The sequence below is a fragment of the Ambystoma mexicanum genome, chromosome 6q (assembly GCF_040938575.1).
Source record: "Ambystoma mexicanum isolate Mex_15411 chromosome 6q, UKY_AmexF1_1, whole genome shotgun sequence".
Lineage (NCBI taxonomy): Eukaryota > Metazoa > Chordata > Amphibia > Caudata > Ambystomatidae > Ambystoma > Ambystoma mexicanum.
Window position 1 is genome coordinate 1,410,433,978 of NC_090937.1, and position 13,725 is coordinate 1,410,447,702.

General features: G+C 44.3%; 1 protein-coding gene across 17 annotated transcripts in view; it reads right to left on the bottom strand.

Annotated features, from left to right (window-relative positions):
* Nucleotides 1-13,725, bottom strand: part of LOC138516734 (alpha-adducin-like) — a 1,748,171-nt gene that overhangs the window by 1,192,689 nt on the left and 541,757 nt on the right. For all 17 annotated transcript variants that reach the window (XM_069632094.1, XM_069632098.1, XM_069632088.1 and 14 more), the window contains exon 6: nucleotides 554-634. In XM_069632094.1, the coding sequence (XP_069488195.1) occupies nucleotides 554-634 (81 nt within the window). The remainder of the gene's footprint in view (nucleotides 1-553; nucleotides 635-13,725) is intronic.

The window sequence follows — 13,725 nt, forward strand, 5'->3', positions numbered from 1 at the left end:
TACAGCTGGATTTTGAAGCAACTTTATACTACATTACTGAACAGGGTTGCAATAGGTTTTAGAAGCTACTGCCAACATACTGCTTTTTTAATGTGAACTACAAATTCCAGAAGCTTTTTGGAGTCATTACTTTAGCAAATCATTCACTGCTTTCTCAAGTCTGGCTGCAGCTGGACAACTGTAAAGGACAATTAGTTTCGCAATCTGGACATTTTGCAATTCTGTGTTCAATATAAAATAAAAATGACCCTTTAAATGATGCAACCGAGCACAACATCTACCAAGCGTGCACTGGTTATTTCAGATTAAATACTCTCCATTTACCTGGCTTGTTACTACTCAAAGGGTCCAATGCAAATACAAAACATCCCTTTGGACATTATTTCACTGATTGGGATGAGAAATCTATAAATACATTTTTTTACTATGGTGACAGAAGTTACACAACACATAGGACTCACAGTACATGCATAATATCATGTCTGTTTAAATAGTATCCAACATATTTGGATTTATATTTTGAAAAACTAAAAGGACCACAATTCTTACTTACCAGACTGGATGCAGTGACCTCACTATACAGAAGTCCGAATGGTACAATAAGGAAATGTTCTTGTTCAGCATTAACTCTGACCTAAAGGAAAGAGCATATAATACTGTTAATTATAAGAGTACAGCTTGTAAATACTTAAGTAAATTGATGTAAAGGTTTCTTCAAAGAAAATCAAGTGGGTGTCAGAATCACTAACATGTCGTTTTCTGTTTTCTCTTGGAACCAATGTATCCGACTGTAGTACATGTGTGCATGTAAGCCATCTTGAGAAAACGCCTTATATCGGATTCATCAAGCAATATTGGGTAATGTTATGCACTACAAGTAGAGCATTACGTTTTTTTAAAACAGGTTTTATTGGTTTCTTTGGCATAACAGCAGTGCACTATATAATCATATGCATATTAATGATCAGTTACAGTCCTGACATTATGAAGTTCACCGTCTACTTATCCCACAACTAACCCTCTCACCACCCTCCCAAACTCCCTCCCCCCGGTGTTGCCTGTGGAATTAGCAACTAGTCTATGTATGCAGTGGTTTACTACAGTTGAGCTGTATGTAATGTCTATGGGGGTGTGTTCACTGTCTCCATTTCTACTTCCGCTGCTGCGAACAATGTCTGTCAGTGTCTTCCATACTATTATTTCAACACTATCGTCAGATAGGTTTGAGTGTATTGCGTTCTGCCAAGCAGCTGTTTCTGTTGGAGCCCATTTTTTTTTTTTTTTAAATCGCGCCACTTGTCTTCTATATTGGGGCCTGGATGGGACTTCCATGACATCGCTATCCTGCGTTTAGCTGGTATAAACGGTAAGTCTTTCATCTTGGACACGTAACGTATATGTTTGGGGTGTGTAAAGTGTTCAAGCAAGCAGGCGGAGGGCAACACTTAGTTCATGTTAAGGCCTCTTATTTATTTTGTTCTCAAATCCCTTCGAGTAACTATTTTGGGGCATGACCAAAACATGTGTACCATGCCAGCCTTCGAGGCTGCACATTTAGGGCAGCATTGTAGAGCTGCGCTGGGGAATCTGCATATTCTAAGAGGAGTCAAATATGCTCTATGCGTTACCAACAGTTGGATCAGTTGCAATCTTGCATTCCAGGACACACTTAGGATATCTCCATCTCTGACCAGTGTGCGTCTTGGAGCAGAGCTCCAAGGTCTTCCTCCCATTTGGTCCTCATGGTTACGTCTGTGAAGGGTCCGCTGGTTAAGAGAAATCCATATAATCTTGAAATTACTTGTCCACTTTTGGAAATATCGTACAGGGCGTCTACTACAGTGTGTGTTTCCATCATCTCCCTATACATTGGTCATCTGCGCACAATCGCATTCTTTATGGTGCTGCACAGCCGGTATTGACCCTGGTGGAGCCCCGTATTATCCGCTCTTGAAAGGATTTGAAGGAGGTGTCTTGGATCAAATCTATCGTGGCAATGTCTTTTGGGTCCCAATATGTTCGGATTCCTAGTTGTGCCTGGGATGCTGCTGTGACCACTTAAAATAAGGGAATTTGTATAGAAAATGGGCCCTTCAGTCTTATTAGTGATAACACTGTCCCATAATTGGATTCCCAATGATATCAAGAATGAATGTTGATTGTCTTGGGGCAGTATGTTCCATAATTATTATTTCAGGAAGAAGTGCTGCTCCGTGGGTTGCAGTAGCTTAGTGTCTGAGGCTGGTTCATCTGATAAACAGCTCAAAACGAACTGTAGCTGCCATGCAATGTAATAGAACTCAAAGTAGGGTAGTCTAATGTCGCCCTCCTCGTAAGGTCTTTGTGTAGTGAGGCTAACGCTATCCTGCCTCTGCCATTCTTCCACAGAAATACCCTGCACAAGGAGTCGATAGTTTTGAAGAAGGCTTTAGGTATGTAATATGATACGTTTACAAAGTAATGTAGGAGCCTCGGGAGGGCAAACATTTTTAACAATGCTGCTCTACCCATCAATGAAAGGGGTAGTTTGGTCTAGATCATCATTGATTTTGGTATCCCATCTAGGACTTTTTGTTTATCATTATGAAGTTCCTGGACAGGGTCTTGATATATGTGGACTCCTTGAACGGGGGGAATGCTCCACTGTAGAGCAAGTACTGAGAGTACGCCTTGTTGTGTTTTAGCTAGTTCGGCTAATGGAAACTGAGATGACTTATCTATACTAATTGTGATGCCTGAAAGCTGGGTGACATGTGCAAGGGCTTCGATTATTGGTTATAAATGGTCTTCCAGATTTTGTACATATATAAGCATATCGTCAGCATACATGGCTATCAAATGGCGTATTCCATGTACTGGTATGCCTGCTTCCATGTATTACGTTCTTAAATATGCAGCCACCGGCTCCATAGCTAAAATATACAGTAGTGGGGATAATAGGCAGCATTGTCTAGTGCCCTTCTCTAGCACCCAGGGTTTTGAGAAATAGTTGCCTGTCTTGACGCTTGCCACAGGGTCAGTATATATTAGCTTCACCCATCGCAAATAATTCAGACCAAAGCCGAATCTGCATAATGTAGGATATAGCCAGTCCCATTTGATGGAATCATATGCTTTTATTTGGTCCAGCGCTGCTATAGCACACAGTACATCTCGGGAAGCAGTGCTATTTTTATTTTTGATTTATTAGTGCTTAGTTTATACAAACCTTTCACTTTCCAACGTTAAAACTAATAAAAAATCCACAACACAAATCATGGTCTGCTCGAACAATAAAAATGTGGTCCCCGGTTCCTCAATCGATATTAAATATTGATAAAAACAGTTAATTCTTAAGAAAGCCCAATTAATTCTTTAGAGATTAGGTCATGTTTCCCATATTGTGTTTCCAAAACATCTACCACCTTTACCTGCACACCATTCAGCTATGACCAGCTGTTAAGGTGGGCTTGTGGGGATGTCATCAGAAAACCTCAATAAGGCTATAGCTTGGTTCAGGTTTTCACCCCTTGTTAGCTTAAGCCACCAATCGTCCAGACATTGAAGCAAAGCTGTTAATTATTTTACTTAAATATAGGGCTCTTTTCTCCGTTAGCCCTTCGCATAACAGGGTCAGGTGGTAGAGTGTTTCTCTGGTGTCTAATTTATTACAGAATCTGAAGTTACTATCCAACTCTTGCCATTGATTCCGGTTCATCAAGACCTCTTTCGTGAGAAGAAGGTTCAATCTGAATTCTAGCAGTTTTGCTTGCATGAGTGAACATGGAATCTGTCTAAAATCAGCCGGCACCGAGTTCCTCTGCCGACATTTGACCTTCAAGTTTAGGTAAGATTTATGCTGGTGTTTTGCTGCGATCGGATCTACCCAGTCTTGCCTCCATAGTTTGATTTTAATGGCATCTGGATTGTGCAATAGGTCCGTTTCGGAGGATCCCAAAGTCTTCAGCATCTCACTACATGCTAAGGACCAGGTGTTTAGAATAGGTTCAGCTGAACTGTTCAAGGCATCTTGCATTACCTTAAACCCTCGACCGTGGGATGAGGCACTTCCTGTACAATGACAGAGTTTTCCATCATTGCACATAGAGAGGTTAGACCCAATTAATACCCGATTGCAGGCATTGAAGTACTCATCCGTAGGTCCAACACTCTCTTCCAAAACCTACCCTCCAAGATTGTCCATCAGGTGCGGTCCGTAGCTAAGAAGACTTCTGCACCATAGGAGGCTATGGCCATCACTTTGGCCTTATAGAATTGAATGACCGGAAGCAAAGAGAACTTGCCAAATCTGCTTCACAGAATTTGTGCTTGTGAGGCCAGATGGCTAATTCTAGTTTTCAGTCATAAGATACTTGGGGCGTCATTCAAGCTAGTGTTGATCAACATCCCCAAACACACAAAGGTGACAACCTCAATGCGTTCTTTATCTAAATGCCAAGTTGGTCTAGCTTTTTTCCTCCCGCGTGAAGGTTCCAAAATTAAGATTTGTTTTTGGTACGTTTACTCCAAGTTTATTTGTTATGACTTATTCTTGGAGTTTGTTTAGTTGGCGTTGGAGTCCGATGGGGGAATTCATCAACTAGGACCAGGTCATCTGCATAAAGTAGGTGACCGAGATGCCACTCACCAATTTTCGGTGGGAAAGATCTAACTTCAGATAATGAAATTCCCAAATCTGAGATGTAAAAATTAAACAACTGTGCCGGTAAGGGGCAGCCTTGTTTGAGGCCAAGTGTCGTCCCAATACTTAAGGAAAGAAGCCTCTATTATCAAGACCAACTCTTAGACTGGTACCAAAGTAGAAGGATTTTATGGCGTAGAGTAAACCCCATGGAAGCCTCATCCTCGTAGTTTGTTCCATAGCAACTGGAGGTTGACCGAATCGAAAGCCTGTTCGAGATCGACAAATGCAAGTAGATGTGTGTTATGCTCTCGAGTACCCTAAAATATTTAATAGAAATACGTTCAAGGGAGTCCCAACTTGCTTGACAAAACTGGCTTGATGGAGGTCGAAACTAGTCTGAAAACCACTGCTTCAAGTTCTTTAGAACCAGTGTGGCGTATATTTTGCCAATGAAATCTAGCAAGGCGATAGGCCTATAATTATAAGGGTTATCCCAAGATCCTTTCTTAAAAATTGGTTCAATTAGAGATGTTTTCCAGGAATCTGGGAGCCTTCCTTGTTTCTGAATTTTGTTTAACAGGGCACAAAAAAGCCAGCCCACGGGTTTGCTTTAAGCATTAGGTTAGTAAGGCCATCTGGCCCCGGGGCTCTAGAATTACTTGCTTTGCTTATGAGCCGAAGGATGTCGTTATCGAACTCAAGCACCCATGAGAGTACTTTAGGAATTTGAGCTAGATCGCCCTTTTCTATCTGTTTCCCGAACAGATCAGAAGTGCTTTACCCATAGGTGTTCGGGGACTGTTAGTTTGATTGCTCTTGGGTCAGACCCGGCTGAGTTAATTAGCTTCCAAACCTCAGCCAGATTTTCGTCATTTGGGCTAGCATGAATGTGAAATCTGCTAGGTCCAACCTCCATTTATGACTTTTCAACCAATTACGGTAGTTCCAACAAAGTCTCCTTAGAACATCTTTCAAACCATGACCTCCCACTTTACAGATGGATCTCGCGTCCGCTCTCAAGAGCCTCTTCTCATTTTTAATGACCCGACTAAAAGAATGTTTTGGGAGAAAATCAATATTAGTCGAGTCACCGCCTACTGCGGCAAAGTTTAGCAAGAGTTTAGGATAGTCGAGATCCTCTCTTGCTGTCAAGTTGTTTAGTTCTGACAGATCCCATAATCTGGTTTGAAGCATCTACATTTCCTTGAAGGACATCCGCAGTCTATTACGCCCTGGGTTAACCTCTAGTTCGGGGATGAACTTTCCTTTTAATGGGGCGTACTTGATTGACCAGTAAGTGTATACAATATTATGGTCACTACTAGCAGTGTCTCTCACTTTGAACCTTCTGACAGATTTCAGGAGCTTCTAATCAAGTGGGCTAGACTTCCTCTCACCTTTCCACGTGTGTCGCCATGGGATATGTCCTGTAACGCGACCATTTAGTTTGTGCAGTTTTGTTACAAATTTTCTGGGTCCACAACCTCCTCTTGTGGTTAATCACTCACTTTTTTGCCTCCAACCATTTCAAAGTCAGGCAGGTTAAAGTCTCCACAGACAATCTCAGCATCCGGGTATGCTTCGAGACATGCGTTTAGAGTGTCTGCGAATGTGTCCATAATCAACTCGACCCCCTTGACACCTGGCTTCCAATTGAGATTACAGACAATGTAGGAGTCCCTCCCCAGGCTATGGGCATCTAACAAAACTACCATCTGGCTATAGGGATCAGGATGTTCACACCTTATTACACTCAAATTACTACTCATGTCAATGGTCAAAAGCAACGCAGAAGGGGGCCTACCTTTAGAGCCCTTAATTGCTGATTTTTTTTTTTATTGTTTATGGTTCAAAGAACATTTACAAAAATAGACATCTGTATTAAATTTACAAATATCAATACAAACAATTCAAAATAAGAAAATAAAAACAAATGCTGAATTCAAAATGACAAAAAAACCCATCCATTATTGGCGATGAACACAACCATATTTGCTTTGTCTGCATAAGAGATACCCGTTCCGAATAAACGATTAAAGCCCCTGGTGTTCCACGAAATTAAAGTGATGCCCTCCGCTCCGACCACAGTTTCATCCTAGTTCTTAGGTTTCGGGACACACAAAGCCTCAGGGAGCCAAGCCCAAGAGGCTATGTGCTTGAGATCCCTGGTTTGGCATTTCCTCTAAGCATTTTCCTCTGATAGATCAAGCTATCACCCATTGTTATGGTAAATGCTAGAGGGAGAGGCTCGTTAACACTCTGCACTTTAAGAAAAGGGTTTGTCAGTAGAGCTAATTTAGGATTCAGAGTACTCATACCCCTAAAGGAGGGAGACCCTCCAAGAACAGACTTGGAGGGGTTTGGGGGGGCTTCACATCCTCCCGCACACCACAGCCAGTAGTTCCTACACCACCCACTTGTTTGACCATTATGTCATTTAAATCGAACCTTAGAGAAAGCAAGTCGACAGCCTCATCCAATAGTAGACATTTCGCGTGACTGGTTGCCAATGATATGTGCACTCTATCCACACAGTTATCATAAGGATAATCAACAAGATCAATGTCCCAGGTTTCGATTGTTCTTAATTTTGGAATACAATGGAGGAGCCTTGGGATGTTATGTCTGTTCAGGATGAGATCATCTGGCACCCTGAACAAACGTTCTAAGCGTGATCCATGTTTAAGAACTCTCCGGGATTTAGAGCACCCTTGATGGTTACTATGGAGTGGTTGATCTATACCTCCACCATCGTCACACTCACAGCCTGTGCAGAAGAGAGGCTGTGGGTGTCGTTTGAAATGCAGGTGGAAGCTTTCATGGCTGGAACTAGATCGGAAGACACCACAGGAGGTTCAAGTTGCTCAACCCTTCTGAATTACTGAGTTTTGTTTTGCTGCAACTTCAGCTAGCATAGTATTGGAAACCAGTGCTTTTTGGGGGTTCAGCGCATGATTGTCAAGGTGTGACACTTCGGGTCCAGTATCATGAAGGGTTCATCGTAAGGTGAAAGAGGTGAATTAAAGGACGATCCACCACCACAGATTTTCTCTCAACGAGTGCACCGTCTTTTGCTTTGAAATTTTGTTTCTATAGGGTGCTCTCAGTTCTTACTTTATAGTGGTTAGGGGATTTGTCCACCAAGGTGTAGTCGGAGAAGTCACACATTTCTTCTTGAGCCATGGTTGCACATGGTATAGTTGCGAGGCTTAGAAGCAACATAATAATCTGATGGTGATGCATCAATGTTGATGGTGACAGTTTATCCACAGTGTTAGGGAGAATTCTCTGTTAAGGCTAATTTCCCAAACCTAGTGAGTCCCCCAGCAGCTTTGCTGGATTTTGGGGTTTAATTTTTTCTCCTGCTAAGAGCGAGACTCTTTTTCTCCCACTCTTAGACAAGATTTGAGATAGCCTTTGACTTTGTAATGTGTTTAATGGGCTATGGGGTCTTTTACTCCATAGGGTTTCATGTATTTCTGGTAAGTGTGTTACACAGCACCCTCAGTGCAGTAACACAGGGGTGTCCTATTGACCCCCAAACATAGACTCCATCCCCTGGGACTGACTACTGTCTCCCAGGGCATGTAAAGTCACCATTGACTTTACTAGTCTTAAATTGTGAACAGATCCAGTACAATCCATCATATTGTGGAAGTACTGGTAGGGGTAGATTGCCCCTGGGTCTGTTTTTCGAGGGGGCACTGTGCAGTCCCCCCTCTTCGAGTTTCTGGCTGGTGGCAGTGGTTACCACGCAAAATATTCCACCGGAATATTTCCTATGGGATTTTCCCATTCATTTTAAACGCATCACTTTTTGGTGCAATGTTAAAGATACCGCCGGGTTATTTATTTAATATTTATTCCCCGGATGGGTCTTTTTGCCAGGACTCGGTTTTAAAATGGCGTTTGTGTTCGCCTCTGTAACTCCAACCCAAGTCGAGCCCTTTGTTCCACTTTTTGGCGGGCTTCCAAAGGTGGTGCCACTCTGTCTGGGTCTACAGGATGTGTTGGGGGGGGGGGGGGTTTTAGGCACCCTGGTGTGATTGGCCCAGTGGTGAGCCGCCCGGCTCACCACTTAGCATGTTTGAGTGACAGCTAGGACTGATGAATGGGGGTTTTCTGCATAAAAGCAGGGTTTTGGGGACTGGAACTTCAGAAGTCGCCACAGGTCCAAAGAATCCGAAGAGGGAGAAGCTGAGCCGACCTGCAACGACGACACCACCGGTGGAGCCCTGCTGAACCGTCTCACCACTTTTCCCGACGACAGAGGAGATCATTCCGAAGAGTCTTCCTACTTTGACTGGTGGGGATAACCAGTTTGCCCGCCTTTTCGCCTTCTCGTGGCTGCCTTGCCCGTGCCAAGCACCCCGGCAACCGGGATACCACGATTTACCACTACAGCGAATAAAAGGGTAGTACCTTTTAACCGGAGAACTCTGCGGCTGGTTTCTTCCCTGGCAGTGCAACGACCTTCAGCTTTCCTCCACGTCGAGATCTTCTCTTCCTCTGGACGACACCACGACTTGCACCCGCTGCCAGAAACAACTGCCCCCGCTGGAGGATCCTTTCCATCTTAAAAGGTACTGTGTCCGCCTTGCCTCCCTTGCAACGGTCTGTACGGGGTGTCTATTAAATCCTCGACTTACTACCTGGGCTGACCCTAGGCTGGCTAACTGAACTTTTCTGAGCTGAACTAATTCCTTTTTGAACTCTCTGCAAGACTTTTTCAAGCCTCTTAAACTGTGTGATCTTGGGCGCATTGGTGCTCTGCTCTCTCTAAGAGGGAGTCTGGCCTCTGAACTTTTTGCTCACAAGTAGACTTTGACTTTCCTGCCTTGCTGGGTGCTTCTAAAGTATTAGTGTTGTGGGCTAGTTTCTGCCTTTTCCCTCCCTTTTTTGTTAATTTATTGGAGTGCCATCTTCAGTTAAGCGCTCACCTCTGTCTGGAAATAAGTGGTGTTAACTAAGACTTGTCTAATAAGGAATAAGGGATGTATATATATTAAAAGTGACTGTTTTGAACTTGCTTACAATAATAGTGCTGGAGTGTTTCTATAAGTGTGTCTTTAAATAAATAATTATATACTTTGATACCAAAGCTCTGGTCAGTGTTTGCTTGTGCTACTGTATTTTGGTACCCATCTTGTATACTCTATATACTGTCTAACTCTTCCTGAGAGAAGTCTGGCTGCTCAGCCACAGCTACCAGGTAAATCTGGGTGGTACAGACGGCTACCAATTTGGTTTACTGCCAACACCTGTAGTCCTAAGCCTTTTGCAGTGGTCCCTAAAGGGAACTGCACAGGTTTCTGCCCAACACACAGCAAGTACAATATGGGGCAATTGACCAATTTTCACAGCCAAATCTCCGTTCTCAGGTCTGGTCTTCCGAATCACCTCAGCAGAGCTAGGTAAAGAGAAGTTTCTCAAACATTTCTGGCTCCATCAGATCTTTTCTTTTTAATTGGAATTTTGTTTTTCGATTTCTTTCTTAAGAGGAGTAGAGTGCATTTCGAAGATTGATTTTTTCACTTCCTATGACCAAAGATGGAATAGTCTCTCTGAGGGGAAGCAACAACAACAACCTCCAAAGGATTCAAGACTGCAGTGAGGTCAATAGGTTCACATAAAGTTGGCTTTGCTTCTAGAGGGGGGGTCTGTGCAGCTCCTGGGCCAGCATTTGGGTCTTAGAGACACTTCAGGTTCAATAGCCCGATTGGGAGTTGGGCTCCTATTAGGCTGATGCGGTCCACCCGGGGACTAGAATCCTGCCTTGCGCAAGGAGTTGCGAATCCAGCAGATAGAGGCTTTTTCTTCACTTCTCTATGGTCAGGGCAACAAGACACATCCTGGTGCTCTTGTCTGAGAGTTTCTTCTTGTTGCGCTCTTGGAGCAATAATTCTAGTGTGGATTTAAATGAGGTTACGTTTGCCTCTGTACTTTTTTCGTACACACCTTGGGCAGAGGTCACAAAACCTTCCAGAAAAATCAACTTTGAATGTAATATGGCAAGCATTGTAGAGTGGTCTTTTCAAAGTGTCATTCAAGGCCTCTTACAATTTTATGAATGGAGTCAAGATATTCAAGGCTGACATCAGGACCATGTCAATGCCCTCCCACTCCGGTTTCTCCTTTAGAGTTAACCTTACTCATATTGCAGGTCATCCTCTTTCTTGATCTTCTGCCGGTCTGCATCCTCAGAGGAGTACAATATTCAGAGAAGATGGAGCTTTCGGAGGAAGATGATGAAATTTGGGGAGGATTCAAGGCCAGCGACCTTTCCATACCCAAAAAATAAAGAGACTTTGATGTGGTCAGGTCCCCCGCCCGAGTGCCCTGAATAGGGCTACTCGTGGCAGTCTCTGGACACAAAACAGATCTTTCAACATGCGAGTCAGGGCCATAACAAAAAACATCTGCATGTTGACCATCGGACCATCCCTGTGGCCCTGTAGGAGACTGTCACAGGGATTTCGTTCATGAGTGGTACAAAAAAAAAGTCATGCTGGACGGTTGGAATTTTGTATGCTTCAATTTTTCCATCACTTGTAGAGCGGTTTGAACTTCACTGTTAAAGAGTGAGGGGCTAGCAGTAGTTGGGGCATTCGGAACATTCTTGTGGGCTTTTTCATGATCTGACAGTTTAGAGCCACCAGGGCATTGGGCGTCCTCCACTGTTCGCACAGATTGAAGATCAATATTGTGAGGCAGGGGGTCGACTTTATTGAAATCTAAGGGGAAGTCTCCCAAGCACATGGGGGGTGGTTCAATGGTTCAAGTTCAACGCCACCCGAACAGCTGACTTCAGCAAAATCTGGTCGGCTATTTCACCACCCATGGATTCATTAGCATTCTCAACAGGTTTTTTGGAGAAAAGCTTTTTTTTTTTTTTAACCATACACTGTCTCCTTCAGAGAGGGTAGAAAGCTTTCTTTTCAGATGCTTCACTTGAAGCTCTTGATTCTCTTGCCGCAGCTGGGGGTAATCAGTGCACCCATCAAGTTTCCGGGCACCAGCTTTAGATTTTGTTTCCTGAACGTTTTTAAAGGAGGAGTTCGTATGTTTTCAGAAGTCTACAACTTCAAGTGCAGCGCAGTGGTCGAAGTGTACGAAAAGAAGTAGTGGAACTATGTTCCCTGCTGGCCTGCCCCTGCTCCCCACAAACCCATTGCCACAACCCCTCCCAAACACAATACACCCCCGAAACACTTGCACCTGCTGTTTAAGGGAACATTCAGTGCATTGCACTGAAAGTGAAGGTTTCAACTTCTTCCTACACTTTTATTTTAAAACAAAACCATTCCGCAACGGTTTCTTTTTAAAATAAAAGTATAGGAGCTGTACAAGGTAATTTAATAAAGTATATGAGCACCGCTCCCGACTGCTCCCACTCACTTCGACCACTGGTGCAACAGAAAGTGGTGTGGAGGAGAGGCTGGTCTAAACATTGAAGGGAGTACTTCCAAAAAATGTTTTAGGTAAGACTTCCAGATCAGATTTCAACAAACTACGGAGGACTCGTCCCACGAGACTGCCTCCAATTAGCCTCCATCTAAGTTTATGCCAATAGGCAGCAGTTTTGTTATGACAAAGGACATGAGAGGGGCAGCGTCTTTTCTGATAACTGGGCATGATTTTTTCATTAGATGAAGGCTAATTCTGGCACTACTTGCACACCGTATCGCCACTCTCTGCCCCAACTTTCAGTGCTATGCGGATGATACCCAGCTCATTTTTGGGCTACCCTGGGCCTCCTCCTCTCCTTCCCTCATCTCTGACTGTCTGTCTGCTATCCAGGAATGGTGTGCCGCCAATGACTTCTGCCTTAATGCCAGTAAGGCTGAGATTCTACTCATCAGCACACCCACTCCCTCGTTCCCTGCAGCTCTCTGGCCGGCCTCGCTTGGCCTTCTTCCTGCTCCTACCTGCAAGGCAAAAAACCTTGGGGTCATCTTCGACTCCACACTCTCCTTCTCTCCTCACATATCCGACGTCTCTAAGAAGTCACACTACCAGCTGCACCTCCTCAGAGGTATTCTTCCTTTCCTCTCCTTCCCCCAGAAGCTCAGTCTCCAGAGCCCTGGTTCTCTCTAAGCTGGACTACTGTAACAGCCTATCTAAATCTACCTGCCTCTACTCTCAGCCCTCTGCAACTTATCCAGAACAGGACTGCGAGACATGTCCTTGGCCTCAAGCCCAGGGACCGTATATATCTCCAGGACTGAAATCTCTACACTGGCTCCCTGTGGCTGCGAGGATTAAGTTCAAAACCCTCTGCATTGTAGACAAGGCCTTCTGGGGCCTGGGGCCAAAATGCCTTCAACTCTCTCTTCCTAAATATCTTCCTTCTCAAGCTCTTCGCTCCTCCAACTCCGTCAGGGTCAGCCGCTTCTCCAAGCAACGAGTTGGGATAGATCTCTCTACGCGGCAGGGGCCTCCCTCTGGAACAGCCTTCTTGCCTCCCTGAAACTTGAGGAGAACCATCTCCGGTTCCGGAAGCACCTCAAAACCTTCCTCTTTGCTTCTGCTTTCTCTCCCCCTCTCCCCTGCTAAATTCCTGACTGAAATTGAACCGAATCAGCAACTGGGCCACTCTCACCGATCTCGGTCCTTGGCCCAGCCTCTCTCCCCTTGCACTGCCTCCCTGGCAACCCCTGCACTGAGGGACTGTCTCTGTATCCCTACAGCCCCCCTTCCCAGCACTTGTCTGCACTTACCTTGCACTTGCCACCAGCTGGCCCTCATTATTTTTCATGTTATTCAACTACCCCTGTACTGCACTTTCCCCTCCCTTTCCCCTTGCACTTTTCCCTTCCCCTCTACCCATGCACTTGCACGATCTGAATGACACCTGGCCTAGTAGGATCGTTGTCCGTCTTACCTTTGTTCCCCCTCCGTCGCGCCTTGAAACACTTGTGTATAGGCGCGTTACAAATGCCATTTGTATTTATTTATAACGTGCAGTCCATCAGTCCCGGGCGCATCAGGGCGCAATTTGTACAAGGTTGCAAAAAAATACAGAGAGAGATTACATTACAAAATTTACAGTAACAGCATATTAACAGTCTTTCTAATTACATATATTACATAGATTACAG